This window comes from Callithrix jacchus, chromosome 22, assembly GCF_049354715.1.
Source record: "Callithrix jacchus isolate 240 chromosome 22, calJac240_pri, whole genome shotgun sequence".
NCBI lineage: Eukaryota > Metazoa > Chordata > Mammalia > Primates > Cebidae > Callithrix > Callithrix jacchus.
Genome location: NC_133523.1, coordinates 30,922,938 through 30,937,307, shown reverse-complemented (window position 1 = coordinate 30,937,307; position 14,370 = coordinate 30,922,938). Strand labels below are relative to the sequence as shown.

Sequence of the window (14,370 nt, the reverse complement as noted above, 5' to 3'; positions counted from 1 at the left end):
ATGCAAGGATACACAAAGACTCAAAGGGATGGAGAAAGATTTACCAACCAAATGGAGAGCAAAAATAAATAATAAATAAATAAAAAGCAGGAGTTGCAATTCTCGTATCGGATAAAATAGATTTTAAAGCAACAAAGATATAGTGGTAAAAGGATCAATGCAACAACAAGAGCTAACGATCCTAACACCCAGATAGAAGACTTAGATTCAATGAGACAGAAAATTAATAAGGATATCAAGGACTCGAACTCAGATCTGGAACAAGTAAACTTAATAAATATTTATAGAGCTTTCCACTTCAAATACATAAAATATACATTCTTGTCAATACCACATCACACCTACCCATAAGCTTAAATGAAACATTGATTGGCCATCATTAATACCCAATTTTTTTCAAAATAAAGCAATATTTCCATTTACTCTCCGTTTCTCTTCCTCTTTCTTCCTCTCCTTTACTTATTATTTTTTTTTTCTTTCCTTCTCTCAAAAAAAAAAAAAAGAAATCAACTTGTAAACCTCTAGATCCAGGTTGGCAATGTCTCTCTCATTGCTTGATTTCCTTCCTTCTCTTCCCTCCCTCCCTCCCTCCCCTCCTCCCTCCCTCCCTGCTTCCTCCCTCCCTCCCTCCCTTCCTTCCTTCCTTCTTCCCTACCGTCCTTCTTCCCTCCCTTCCTGCCTTCCTCCCCCCCCCAAAAAATAAATAAAACAAAGAACCATTCATATAAAGCAATGAGCCAAAAATATTCACATTAGCAGTAGATAAAAATAGATAAGGAAAAGCCGAGCATGGTGGCACAAGTCTATAGCCCAAACTACTAGAGAAACTAAGGCAGGAGGCCTGTTTGAGGCCAGATGTCCAAGGTTGCAGTGCACTATGATCACACCTGTGAATAGCCACTGAATTTCAGTCTCGGCAGCAAAGTGAGACCCCATCTCTTGAAAAAAAAAAAAAGAAGAAGAAGAGAAGGGCTGGGAGCAATGGCTCATACCTGTAATCCCAGCACTTTGGGAAGGCCAAGGCAGATGGATCTCACGAGCCCAGGAGTTCGAGACAAGCCTGGGCAATATAGTGAGACCTCATCTCTAATAAATAAGTAAATAAAAGAAAGAAAAATGTTAAGAAAAAAGAAAGAAAAAGATTAAAAGGTATGGAATCTTGTAACCATTTAAAATTATGAGACTGGCTGGCTGTAAAACAGAATTTTTAGAAATGAAGCAATCCTTTAAGAAGATTATTAAAATACAAATCCTCAGGCTCCAGGGATTCTGATGTGTAAGTCTCAGGATTTAAATTTTTAAGAAGCACCCCAGATGATTCAGTTGTAGGTGGCCTACATTGAGAACCACTACTCTCCATCCTGTGAGGATGTTAGGGGAAATGTAACAGCACAATACACAGTTTTTTTTCAGATGGTATTTCCAATTCATCTTGGATAGCTCAACTTTAATGGTGAATCCGAGCCTAATTTGATATATTTAAGTGTTACATACAAGTTATATAATTGCTTTGCAAAAAAAAAGTCCAATTTAGAGAATGCTCAGCATTTCAGTTTTATGATCTAAGAATTGTAATAAGGCTAAATAGTGGGAGTCATTCAATAGTATATTCATTGCAATACAGCAATTGGGAAAAAAATAAGAACCAAATAGAAATTATACACGTGATTTACAAGCTGCAAAAGCTCTGACATTTAGAAAAAGATAAAAACCACTCTAGAAGTTTACAATAAAAACATTTTCATTCTAAAAATATTTTCATTCAGCTTACCTTGAGATAACTGTGTTTTTAGGGATCTTGTATCCTGTGTAAAGGCAGAACCAACCGCACTACTTTGGGGTAAGGTACCACTGTTTGATGTCTCTGTTCCAAAGGATGTCAAAGAGCTTCCAGCTTAAAGAGATTTTTTTAAATGATAAAAAATTAAAAAAAAATTTTACGTTTTTCAATGATACAAAGTAACGTAGCATTTTACTGATGGTAACTGTCTACGTCTCCCCCAACACATGTACAAATTAATAACCTTGGAAATTAAAGTGTATTGAATAATAGTTTGGGAATTCTATGGCAATATGGGGGGGTGGGGAGCCAATATACTGTCCACTATCCTTGGATGCAAACCATGTTTATAACACATGAAGTACTATCCCTAGGCAGTTATGCAGATGGGACAGCAAGGACCCATATCAGCTAGAGAAGTAGCAGAAATAGTGCATTCTACACCAACATTAAGGTTTAATGATTCTAAGTATCTGCACAAATAGCCACATCAGCAGAGAGGTTTACGAGGAGCTTTTTCAGCATTTCCAAGGCAACAGACAATGGTCTCTGGTTCCAACGCTTTCCCTTAAGATGGGACTGCGAGGCTGCATTCTGCCTAAAGCAGCTGCAATAAGTTCTGGCAATATGAGTAACAAAGTCCCTAGAAAGGGCCCAATTCTCTGCCATACTGGGTTGTATCAAATTTCTTCTCTAAGTTTCTGCAGTGCTTATGCATCATTCACTTTTGATATACTGTGCTCTCTCTCTCTCTAGTATTTCATGAATGCAGGTTTTTACTGCATTTCAACAGCACCTCTCTCTTCCATAACCTCTAAATCCAACCTAAAGATGGTAGAGTGATTTTTTACAAAATACAAACGTAATCACACTACTACCGTGATTTAGACCTTCTGATGGCTCCCACTGTCTTCAAGATAAAAGTTCAAACTATTTACTTCAGTTAATAAAACCTACCTCTTCTCTCATTTTCTGTATTTTCCCCAGCCTAGCCCACAGCAGAAGTTTACCCTTCTGCTCTTAAAACACATGAAGATTACAATCATGCCCCTTGCAATCTGCTCATTTCCAGGCTGGTCAACTCCAGTTCCTTCAAACATTACTTACTTTACATGGTCTTTATGACACTACCCCCCACTTCCTTTCTTGGACCCTGAATTTAGTGAATTCTATTTGTTCTTATCCCTCTTAAAATGTGGCTTCAGAAAACAGCACAGCATCTCAGACAATGGGAGCCACTGAGACTACCTTGAGGGTGCAATCCAGTGTGGCTGCAGCTCCAGTAGCTAACACAAGTTCCCACAATATCCCGGAAATGCGGGGACTGGTGCTTTCAAGAATTCTGTGGGAAGTTGAACCCATCCAATTATTTCTAGTATTCCTGGGCAATGACCAAGACATCAGTCACACTGATGTATATTTGTATCTCTGTGCTGCTCTGTGCTTCCTCACCTGGCTTGGCCTCCCATTGCTTGTCCTCTGGATTACACATTCAATGATTAAAGCAAACCTCTTCTGTGATTTCCTGATCATGCCATACACCCCTCCCTCTATCCCAATTCTACTACCAATTTATGTCAACAATCTATTCCAAATTATTTTAAATTTATAGTTTAAACCAGGGGTCAAGGTTTATTTCTTTCCACAGATAACCAGCTGCTGCAACACCCCCTGTTAAAACAATGTCTTCTCTCACCACTGAACAGTCTTGGTACTCTGTTGTATTTGAGTGGGTCTATTTCTGGATTCTCTATTCTTTATTCCTTGTCTGTTAATGTGGTGAGTTACAGCTGATTTCCAAATGTTGCACCTTTGCAGTCCTGAGATAAATCTTTGTCATTATGTACAATCCTTCTTCTGAATTGCTGGCTTCTGCTTTTAATAGTTAAACATTATTACATTTATATACATGAGAGATAGTGATCTATAATTTTCTTGTAGCAATCTAGTCATAGTTGGTATTTTAGTTATTTTGCCTTGCTTATAGGATCAGTAAATACTTCCTCTTTCTCTATTTTCTAAGTTTTCTTTTTAAGAGACAGGGTTTTCCTCTATTGCCCAGGCTGGAGTACAGTGGCACCATCATGGCTCACTGCAACCTTGAACTCCTGGACTTAAGAAATCCTCCTGCCTCAGTCTTCCGAGCAACTGGGACCACAGGCATGCACCATGGTGCATAGCTGTCTGAAAGAGTTTGTGTAAGATTAGTAAAAATTATTTCTTCCCTAAATGTTTGGTAGAATATAACAGTAAACAGTCTAGAATTTTCTTTGTGGGTGATTTTAAATTACTGTTTCAATTTCATTAGCAGATACAGAGATATTGAGATTTTATTTCCTCTTGTCTTAGTTTACTATTGTCCACTTCATCCAAACTATCATCACATTTACTGACATAAAGCGGTTTATATATTCCCATATTATCCTTTTAAGATCTGTATGAATGTCTACTCTTTCATTCCTGATATTGGCAACTTGCTTGGTTCTTCTTTCCTTAATCAGTTTTGTTAGTGGCTTATCAATCTTTTATATATATATATATGTAAAACCCACCAAAAACAAACTCTGGGCTTTGCTGATGTATAATCTATTTCTATTTCACTGATTTCTGCTCTCATCTTTTTTTCTTCTTCCCCATCTATTACTTTTGGAACAATTTTTTTTTTCATTTTTTTTCCCTAGCTGTCCCCCCACATCCCTGTCAACTTTTTTAGAGATATGGTCTAACTCTGTCACCAAGGCTGGAATGCAGTGGCATGATCACAGTTCACTGAAGCACTGAACTGCTGGGCTCAAGCAATCCTCCCACCTCAGCCTCCCAAGTAGTTAGGACTACCGGCACTCACTACCATGCCCAGCTAACCATTTTTCCTAAGCCTTTTTTTTGAGATAGCATCTCACTCTGTTGCCTAGGCTGGAGTTCAATGGCTCGATCTCGGCTCACTGCAACCTCCACTTCCCAGGTTCAAGTGTTTCTCCCACCTCAGCCTCCCGAGTAGCTGGGATTACAAGCACCCACCATCATACCCGGCTAATTTTTGTAGACATAGGGCTTCACCATGTTGGCCAGGCTGATCCTAACTCCTGACCTTAGATAATCTGCCAGCCTAAGCCTCCCAAAGTGCTGGGATTACAGGCATGATACACCATGCCTGGCCCTTTCCTAGCCCTTTTTTTTTTTTTTTTGAGATTGAGTCTCGCTCTGTCGCTTGGGCTAGAGTGCAATGGCGAAATCTCGGCTCAATGCAACCTCCACTTCCTAGGTTCAGGTGATTCTCCTGCCTCAGCCTCCTGAGTAGCTGGGATTACAGGCACATAGCACCACACCCAGCTAATTTAAATTTTTTTTTTTTTTTTTTTAGTAGAGACAGGGTTTCACCATGTTGGTTGGGCTGTGGTCTTCAACTCCTCATCTCGTGATCCACCTGTTTCGGCCTCCCAAAATGCTGGGATTAGAGTGTAAGCCACCCGGCCTAGCTTCCTGGCTTCTTAAACTAGTAGCTTAGAGTACTCATTTTAAAAATTCTTATTTTTTTTTTCTTTTTATTTGAGACAGAGTCTCTCTCACTCTGTTACTCAGGTTGCACTGCAGTGGTGCCATCTTGGCTCACTGCAACCTCCACATCCCTAGCTCAAGTAATTCTCCTGCCTCAGCCTGCTGAATAGCTGGGACTACGGGCACACGCCAATATGCCTGACTAATTTTTGTATTTTTAGTAGAGACAGGTTTTCACTACATTGGCCAGGCTGGTCTCGAACTCCTGACCTCAAGTGATCCACCCACCTCAGCCTCCCAAAGTGCTGGGGTCATGGGCGTGAGCCACTGCACCTGGACAAAAATTCTTATTTTCTAATATATGTATTTAAAGCTACAAAAATTCTCCTTAACACTGTTTTAGCTCCACCTACCAACTTTCTGGTCATTAAATTAAAAATATACATTTTTTTTTCTTTTTTAGAGACAGGGTTTCACCATGTTGGCCAGGCTGGTCTTGAACTCCTGACCTTAGGTAATCCACCCGCCTTGAGCTCTCAAAGTGTTGGGATTACAGGCGTGAGCCACTGCATCCAGCAAAAAAAAAAAAAAAATTATTTATTTTATTTTTTGAGATGGAGTTTAGCTGTTGTTACCCAGACTAGAGTGCAATGGCACGATCTCGGCTCACCGCAACCTCCGCCTTCTGGGTTCAGGCAATTCAGCCTCCTAAGTAGCTGGGACTACAGGTGCGCACCACCATGCCCAGATAATTTTTGTATTTTTAGTAGAGACGGGGTTTCACCTTGTTGACCAGGATGGTCTCAATCTCTTGACCTCGTGATCCACCCGCCTTGGCCTCCCAAAGTGCTGGGATTATAGGTGTGAGCCACTGTGCCCGGCCTAATTTATTATTATTATTTTTAAAGAGACATGGTCTAGCTCTGTTACCTTTCCTGAAGTGCAGCAGCAGAATCACAGCTCACTGCAGTCTTGAATTCCTGGGCTCAATCAATTCTCCACCTCAGCCTTCTGAGTGCTAGGACTACAGATATGTACAACCATGCCCAGCTAATTAAAAAATTTTTTCTGTAGAGACAGGACTCTCTATGTTCCCCAGGCTGGTCTTGAACTCCTGGCCTCAAGTGATCCTCCCACTTTGGCCTCCCAACGTGCTGAGATTACAGGTGTATGCTATCGTGCCTGGCCCAGATTAAAAATATTCTCTAATTTCCTTTGTAAATTCTTCTCTGATCTATTAGTGATTAACAAGTTTACTTGATTTGGGGATTTTTCAAGTTACCTTTATTAATTCCAAGTTTAATTATTTTGTGGTTTAAGAAGATATCATGTATGATCTTAATCCTTTTGGAATTTAGTGTGACTTATTTTATGACGCAGTATTTGGTCTATATTGTTGAGCAGTCCATGTCTACTTAAAACAATATTCTGCAATTTTTGGGTATACTGTTTTATAAAAGCTACACATTTAGGACTGTTGTATTTTCCTGATGAATTGATCCTCATCTTTATGAAGGACCCCCCCTTTATCTCTGTTAGTATTCCTGATCTTTAAGGTGCTTTGTCTGACATTAATGTATGTCACACAGTCTTCCTGTTATTGGTGTTTTTGTGGTATACCCTTTTCTATTCTTTTACTTTCAGTGCATCTCTTGTAAACATAATATAGTCGAGCCATTTTTAAAAAATTGATTCAGTCTGATACTCTCTACCTTTTAACTGGAATGTTTCATTCCTTCACATTTTACCAAAGCAGATGTTTAATAATCTTTTTTTTTGAGACATGGTCTCGCTGTCACCCAGGATGGAGTGCAGTGACGTGATCCTGACTCACTGCAACCTCTACCTCCTGGGTTCCAGCAATTCTCCTGCCTCAGCCTCCCAAGTAGCTGGGATTACAGGTGTGTGCCACCATGTCTGACTCATTTTTTTGTATTTTAGTAGAGACAGGTTTTCACCATGATGGCCAGGCTGATCTCAAACTCCTGACCTCACTGACCTCAAATGGTTCACCCTGCTCAGCTTCCCAAAGTGCTGGGATTACAGGTGTGAGCCACTGTGCCTGGCCTGATCGTAACAATCCTTAGTCTAATATCCATAATGCTTGAAACACCCTCCTGGCTTTATGCTACCCATGAAGTTCATAAGCATGCTTTCAAGGCTTCATCACTCAGTAATTAAAAATTAGCATGGAGAACCATGCTCCAATATGGTTTGGCTATTTAACCAACTAAAATGTACCCATTGATGGTTTACTCGGCCAATATTCCTCCATCTGGCACATAAGATTATGAGACTTAAACAGCATGCCATGACATATTAGTAAACCTGTCTCAATTATTTGAGAACAACAAGCTGACCCTATCAACTTGAGTAAACATAACAGAAAAAATATCTAATTGCTCCCTATTTGTTCATTTTAATCCTTGCTACAGAATTATGTTAGATAGTTGGTCAATCTGTACCTTTCACTGTTTCTACAAATTCTTTTTTCTAACAGCAGCAGTAAGCTCTTACTTTTCTACTGTTCAATGGTTAACATAGGGAAATACTGTTTTGATGCTTCATTTATTGTGAGATGTTTAATTTTTCCTAAACGTTCAGAAATTAGGCCAGTAATGATCTAATCTCTTGCACTTAAGAATTATTTTCACATAAGCTTTAAAAAAAAGTGCTTTAATTCTACCTGTATATTATTCTTTTCAACGTATGACTATATATTCTTCACAGACTTGCCAAAAGAGTATGTATATAATCAAACTTTGAGTTTTTGCCAAACTGATAACGAGAAATGGTGTCTTAGCGTAGATTTAATTTGTACATTTTTCACTACAAGCAAGATGATTTTTTCTTTTTCTTTTCTTTTTTTTTTGAGACACAGCCTGGCTCTGTTTCCCAAGCTGGAGTGCAATGGTGTGATCTTGGTTCACTGCAACCTCTATCTCTCAGGCTCAAACAATCATCCTCCCACCTCAGCCTCTGGAGCAGCTGGGATTACAGGAGTTTGCCACCACACTTGCCCCCCCACCCCTTTTTTTGGTAGAGACAGGGTTTAGCCAGGCTGATCTCCAACTCCCGAGCTCAAGCAATGCTCCCCAACAGCCTCCCAAAGTGCCGGAGTCTTTGCATTCTAGCCTGGGCAACAGAGCAAGACTGTCTCAAAACCAAACAAACAAACAAACACACACCTATTATAACCAGTAATAAGGGTGGGCATGGTGGTTCCCAACACTTTGGGAGGCTGAGGCAGGCAGTTTGAGATCAGCCTGGATAATATGCTGAGCCGCTGTCTCTACAAAAAAACACAAAAATTAGCCAGGCATGAGGGCATGTGCCTATAGTCACAGCTGCCAGGCTGGTTGAGGTGGAAGGATTGCTTGAGCACAGGAGGTCTAGGCTGCAGTGAGCTGTCGTTGTGCCACTGTACTCCAGCCTGGTGACAGAATGAGACCCTGTCTCAAAATACATAAATAAGTAAATAGATAAAAATTAAAAGCAAAAGTAATAACACATGACAATGTAAACATAAAAATTTTCTCATCAAATAGCAATAGCGTGACCTGATTCATTTTCAATTTCTTTTAAAATCAGAATACTAGGGACCAAAAATGAAAAAAGGCCTAGCTTAAAATCTGGTTATTACATTGAAATTAGAAAATGGCAATTTATCTACCACTCCTTCTACTTATTAGCAGGTATTTTTTGTGTGAAAAAAGTATTATCTTTTCCTTCTTTTTTTCAAGGGGCCCTTGTTCCTTTTAGTGGGGAGTGGTATTTAGAAACTAAGCGCTGAGAGTACATGTGCTCTTTGCTACTGGGTCTCCATTGTTTCTAGGTTCTTTCAGAGCTAGGAAATAACTAGTTTTTTTTTTAAAAAATGGATTCATACTCATACCATCTATTTATACTCAGCATCACAGGGTTCTTTCTCATCCCATATTTCTATTTCCCTTCTCCATGGTAAGAACACTATTTCCTAACCTAAGTATTTTATGCATTTGCCCCATCCTATAATACATACAAAACATAAGAATTAACAACACCTGGCTGAGCGCAGTGGCTCATGCCTATAATCCCAAAAGGAGGCCAAGGCAGGTGGATCACTTAAGCTCACAAGACCAGCCTGGGCAACAAGGGAAAACCCTGTCTCTACAAAAAATACAAAAATCTAGCTGGAAGTGGTGATGCATGCCAGCTACTCAGAAGGCTGAGGTGGAAGGATGGTTTGAGCCTGGGAGACAGAGCCAGATCTTATCTCGGAGTGGGGGAGAGGGAACAACAACAACAAAAAACACAAACCACAACACCAATAATACAAATTGAAGTCAAGTTTTGTTTTCTTTTGAGATGGAGTTTCACTCCTGTTGCCCAGGCTAGAGTGCAATGGCGCGATCTTGGCTCACTGCAACCTCCGCCTCCTAGGTTCAAGTGATTCTCCTGCTTCAGCCTCCAGAGTAGCTGGGATTATAGGCATGTACCACCACACCCAGCTAACTTTGTATTTTTTGTAGAGATGGGGTTTCTCCATGTTGGTCAGGCTGATTTCAAACTCCTGACCTCAGGTGATCCGTCCACCTCGGCCTCCCAAAGTGCTGGGATTACATGTGTGAGCCACTGTGCCTGGCCAAGTGTTCTTAATAGTTAATAGTTCTATTTGTTGTTAGTATATACTACTAAGAACGTAAAAGTTATCTGAATTATTTTTTCCCCTATGTGGTTATATTATCAATTTTATATGTAATAGCATCTGTGCTTTCTGTTTGTATTTGTTCAGTTTTAGTTTGCTTTTTTTGGTCATTCTTTATTATTTTGTGAATAAGTAAAACATTTAAATACTTAAGTCACATTTGTATAAAAAGTATACTCAGAGGAAAGAATAATAATTTTAACAAAACTTGTTAGCATATTAATGAGTTTCAAGATACATCTGAAACTACATTTGTGGTACAGTCAAACAGAGTTAGCTGATAAATAATTATTTCAATGAAATTTTGAAAGATTAGGGACAAAAAGTTGAGATTTAAAACTGTTCTTTACCATGGAATAAAGTGTACTGAAATGCTAAAATGTACAGCTATTAAAAAAAACAATACTGAGCTAATCTGATTATATCCAGATTTTGCACTCAACAGCCCTTGACCTCTCCAGCCATAAGTAAGACTGTCATTCGCCCAGCCCTGCTGTACATTCTTGTTATAGCTTTGTTTCAAAACCACTGTTAGAGAGACAAAACCAAGCCCTCAATCATGCTACATGTATCTTTATGTGTGCATGTCTTATACAAATTTAAAATGTATTAGGCTGGGCACGGTAGCTCACGCCTGTAACGTCAGCATTTTGGAAGGCTGAGGTGGGTGGATCACTTGAGGTCAGGAGTTTGAGACCAGCTTGGCCAACATGGTGAAATGCCATCTCTACTAAAAATACAAAAAAATTAGCTGGGTGTGGTGGTGCATATGTGTAATCTCAGCTACTCAGGAGGCTGAGGCAGGAGAATTGCTTGAACCCGGGAGGTGGAGGTTGCAGTGAGTGGAGATCAGGCCACTGCACTCCAGGCTGGGTGATATAGCGAGACTCTCTCTCAAAAAATAAAGATAAAATAAAACAAAAGATAGAGACTCTGTTTCCAAAAAAAAAAAAAAAAGAAAAAAAAATCCAATTACCAATAAGATGTTTTTTTACAACTATGTGTAAAAAAATGTTATATTGTAAAAGTTGACTTTCAAAAACCCAGTAATATCATAATAATATTACATAAAGGCTTTAAAATGTCATCAATATGTGTTCTGAACACTATAAAACAAAGTTACAAAAGGAACATCAAACATTTCTAAAAGTTTGTGTTGAATTTCTATACCTTTGTGGCAAAGAAAGGAAGAATACAAAAACAAAAAAATAAGTAAAAGAAAAAGAAAACATACCAACACCAACAGCACCAAACTGCTGCCCAACTAAGGAACTTGGACTGAACTGACTGTATGTGGGCATCCTGCCGAAAGGCCCATAAGAACCCATGGACTGGAATGAAGAAGTCGATGAGCCTAGTGAGGACTGAAGGAAAATCATTGGTTATATTTCCAAGCTCTAAGCAACATGTATATAACAAAAAAAATTTCCAGATTTTTACATTTTTAAGAAAATTATTAAATTATAACTACTAGACATAAAATGAATTACAATATGCATTTAAAACAGCCAAAGAACTTTCTGATTTCAATGTCTGTCTATAATGTGCCAATTATACTCACTGTGACTTACAAATAATTTTTTCTACAATGAACTCCCAATTTGAGTTAAGAGTTTTTAGAGAGAGAAAAGAAACAGTTATTTTTCTTAAAAGTAACTTTGCCTAAAGAAAAATATGAGAAAAGTAACTTTTAGTAATACTGAGTTTTAGTCTGATGCTGATATAAATCTCACTTGTGATTTTACTTATTTTCAATCATTTGAGGCCTACTATTACATTCACAGGAAAGAGATGTAGAGACAAACATATCCCATGTAAAACCATTTACATTTTTACTTATATTAAGCTGAGGAACATTTTATAAAAACTTTAACTTAAACCTAAAGCATATATATTTTAAAATATATGTTAATACATATATACTTCATATATTATCTCATTTAAACTGTTTCATAATATAAACATGAAGTGTGTTAAAGGCTACTAGGACATACACTCACTGATGGCAGGACCTTTTCTGTGTGTTCACTACTAGTGTTAAGCACATACCAGATATTCCGTAAATACTACCAAATGAATAAGAAGATCAAGTAGAAGTTTATGATGATTGGAAGAAGTTATTCAACACCATTTTCATTTGCTCTCTCTCAGATTTTTTTTATTCCTTAAAACTGATTACTCAAATAACTGGTTCCCTGGAGAATTATCAAAGGCATATATAAGAGACAGTAAGGTACCACCAATGTTTGGTGTAGGCAGCTATCTCTATTAAGAACGTGTCTCTTGCTTCTCCATTTAAAGAGATTCACATTTTTTCATATTCCTTCAGGCTTCCTTTCACCAAAAGAAGACTTAAAAAGGGTAGGGATAGATGAGAGTAGAGAATTTCTCTAGCTTATGCTGTAAGAACAAAATTTGCAATTCCTTATTAAAAAGGTTAAATTGAAAAATTTAAGAGCTGATCTAAATATATTAAAATACATTTATGTTTATGTTTTCTTATTATATAACACTGCAGGCCAGGCACAGTGGCTTCATGCCTGTAATCCCAGCACTTTGGGAGGCTGAGGTGGGCGGATCACTTGAGGTCAGGAGTTTGAGACCAGGCTGGCCAACATGGTGAAACCCCATCTCTACTAAAAACACAAGAATTAGCTGGGTGCTGTGGTGCATGCCTGTAATCCCAGCTACTCAGGAGGCTGAGGCAGAAGAATTGCTTGAACCCGGGAGGTGGAGATTGCAGTGAGTCGAGTTCATGCCACTGTACTCCAATGACTCTATTTCAAAAAGAAAAAAGAGAAACAAAACAAAGACGAACATTGCATATTATATAATAAGCAGAACAATGTGATTTTGCTTTTTTCCCCATTAAACCTAATAATCTTGTCTAAGAACTGTTATTGCCCTGGTTTGCAATATAAACCATATCTTGATAGTATGGTAGCACAGATCCTAGATTCTGAAGCAGGCTGCCTGGATCTGTACAAATTGTGGCTCCATCTCAATTTCCTCACTTGTTAAAAGTGAGAATAATTATGGTACCAACCTCAGAGGGTGCCTTATATGCACAGTGCTTCTACAGAGTAGCCTTCGATATTAGCTATTGTAATTGTTGTTGAAATTAGAAAATATTTTATAATAAATTCCTCAGCTGTTTTTTACCTTAGTCCTAATTTATGATACAAAGAGAAAAACCCAGATGAGATCATTATCCAGTAATTTCAGGTATCCAGGTAACTTGGAAATGATAAGCTACATCAACATTCAACCAGGAGAGAAAAAAGTCAAGGCTAACCCTGTGTGAAGTTTACCTGTACTCCAAGAAAAATTTACTGTCAGTTACCTGAACGATAGCTGGGTCTTGAGGCAAAGAACACTGTGGTTTTGGTGGCTCACAAACAGTGAGGTCTTTAATGTCACTCCCACGGAATATAATATATTCAAAGACTTCATCTCGAGGTGGTATTGGACGATCTGTTGGTCTGTCTTCTGTACCAAAGGATCGAACTGGCAAGAAAACAAAGGATGTGAGATGTGTGACTACTCATCAAATTCAAGTACTACCCCAGATTTATAGTGTTATATTTCAGGTTCTGCAGTAGTTTGAAGTGTCTGAGAAAGTACTCATTCATCCATAGCTAAGTAATTTTTTTAAAAGAGGAAAATAGAGTAGGTTTTATCTGAAGTTAAATATATGGAAAATAAAAGATTATCAGTATTATGAGGTTGTGTTCCTCTCATATTTTTATTTATTTGTATCTTTAGTGGTTGTAGTGGGGTATTAAAATGTCCTTTCATTATTTACCCATTTATTGAGACAGGCTGTCTCCCAGACTGGAGTGAAGTGGTATGGTCATGGCTTCCTGCAGCCTCAGTTTCCTGGGCTCAGGCGATTCTTCCATCTTAGCCTCCCATGTAGCTGGGACCAGGGGCATGTGCCATTAAGCCCAGCTAATATTTTATGTTTTAGTAGAGATAAAGTCTTGCTATTTTGCACAGACTGGTCTTGAACTCCTGGCCTCAAGTAATCTTCCTGCTTCGTCCTCTCAAACTGCTGGATTACAGGCCTGAGCCACTCTGCCTGGCTCACTGTTAATTTATTTTTAATGTCCTCATTCAGCAAAATAAAAATTAGAAACCTAAGTCTTTCTTTGGAGGGAGGGTAAGACAAGATTTTTCCAGTCTGCAAAATCTCAAAGTTTAGGTATTGGTCTTTGGGACACAGAGAACCAATGAAGGTATTCATAACATTTATTTGCTGAGCAGTAAGTCCTCTAGAAGCCAAGTCAAACAGCTGCCAGCTATTCAGCCCCATGGGACAGCCTAAAATATCCTAGTTGTCTAAAATATCAACCATATAATTAAATCTGATTATTTTAACAACGAAGATAGCATTACTCAAAGCTAA

The 14,370-nt window shown here is 38.5% G+C and overlaps 1 protein-coding gene across 4 annotated transcripts in view; it reads right to left on the bottom strand.

The window, feature by feature from the left end:
- The window catches only part of LSM14A (LSM14A mRNA processing body assembly factor), a 61,475-nt gene that overhangs the window by 20,445 nt on the left and 26,660 nt on the right, over positions 1–14,370 (bottom strand). For all 4 annotated transcript variants that reach the window (XM_035284778.3, XM_035284777.3, XM_078359015.1 and 1 more), the window contains exons 2-4: positions 13,306–13,469; positions 11,197–11,326; positions 1,772–1,894 (exon numbers count right to left, since the gene is read on the bottom strand). In XM_035284778.3, coding sequence (XP_035140669.1) covers positions 1,772–1,894; positions 11,197–11,326; positions 13,306–13,469 — 417 coding nt within the window. The remainder of the gene's footprint in view (positions 1–1,771; positions 1,895–11,196; positions 11,327–13,305; positions 13,470–14,370) is intronic.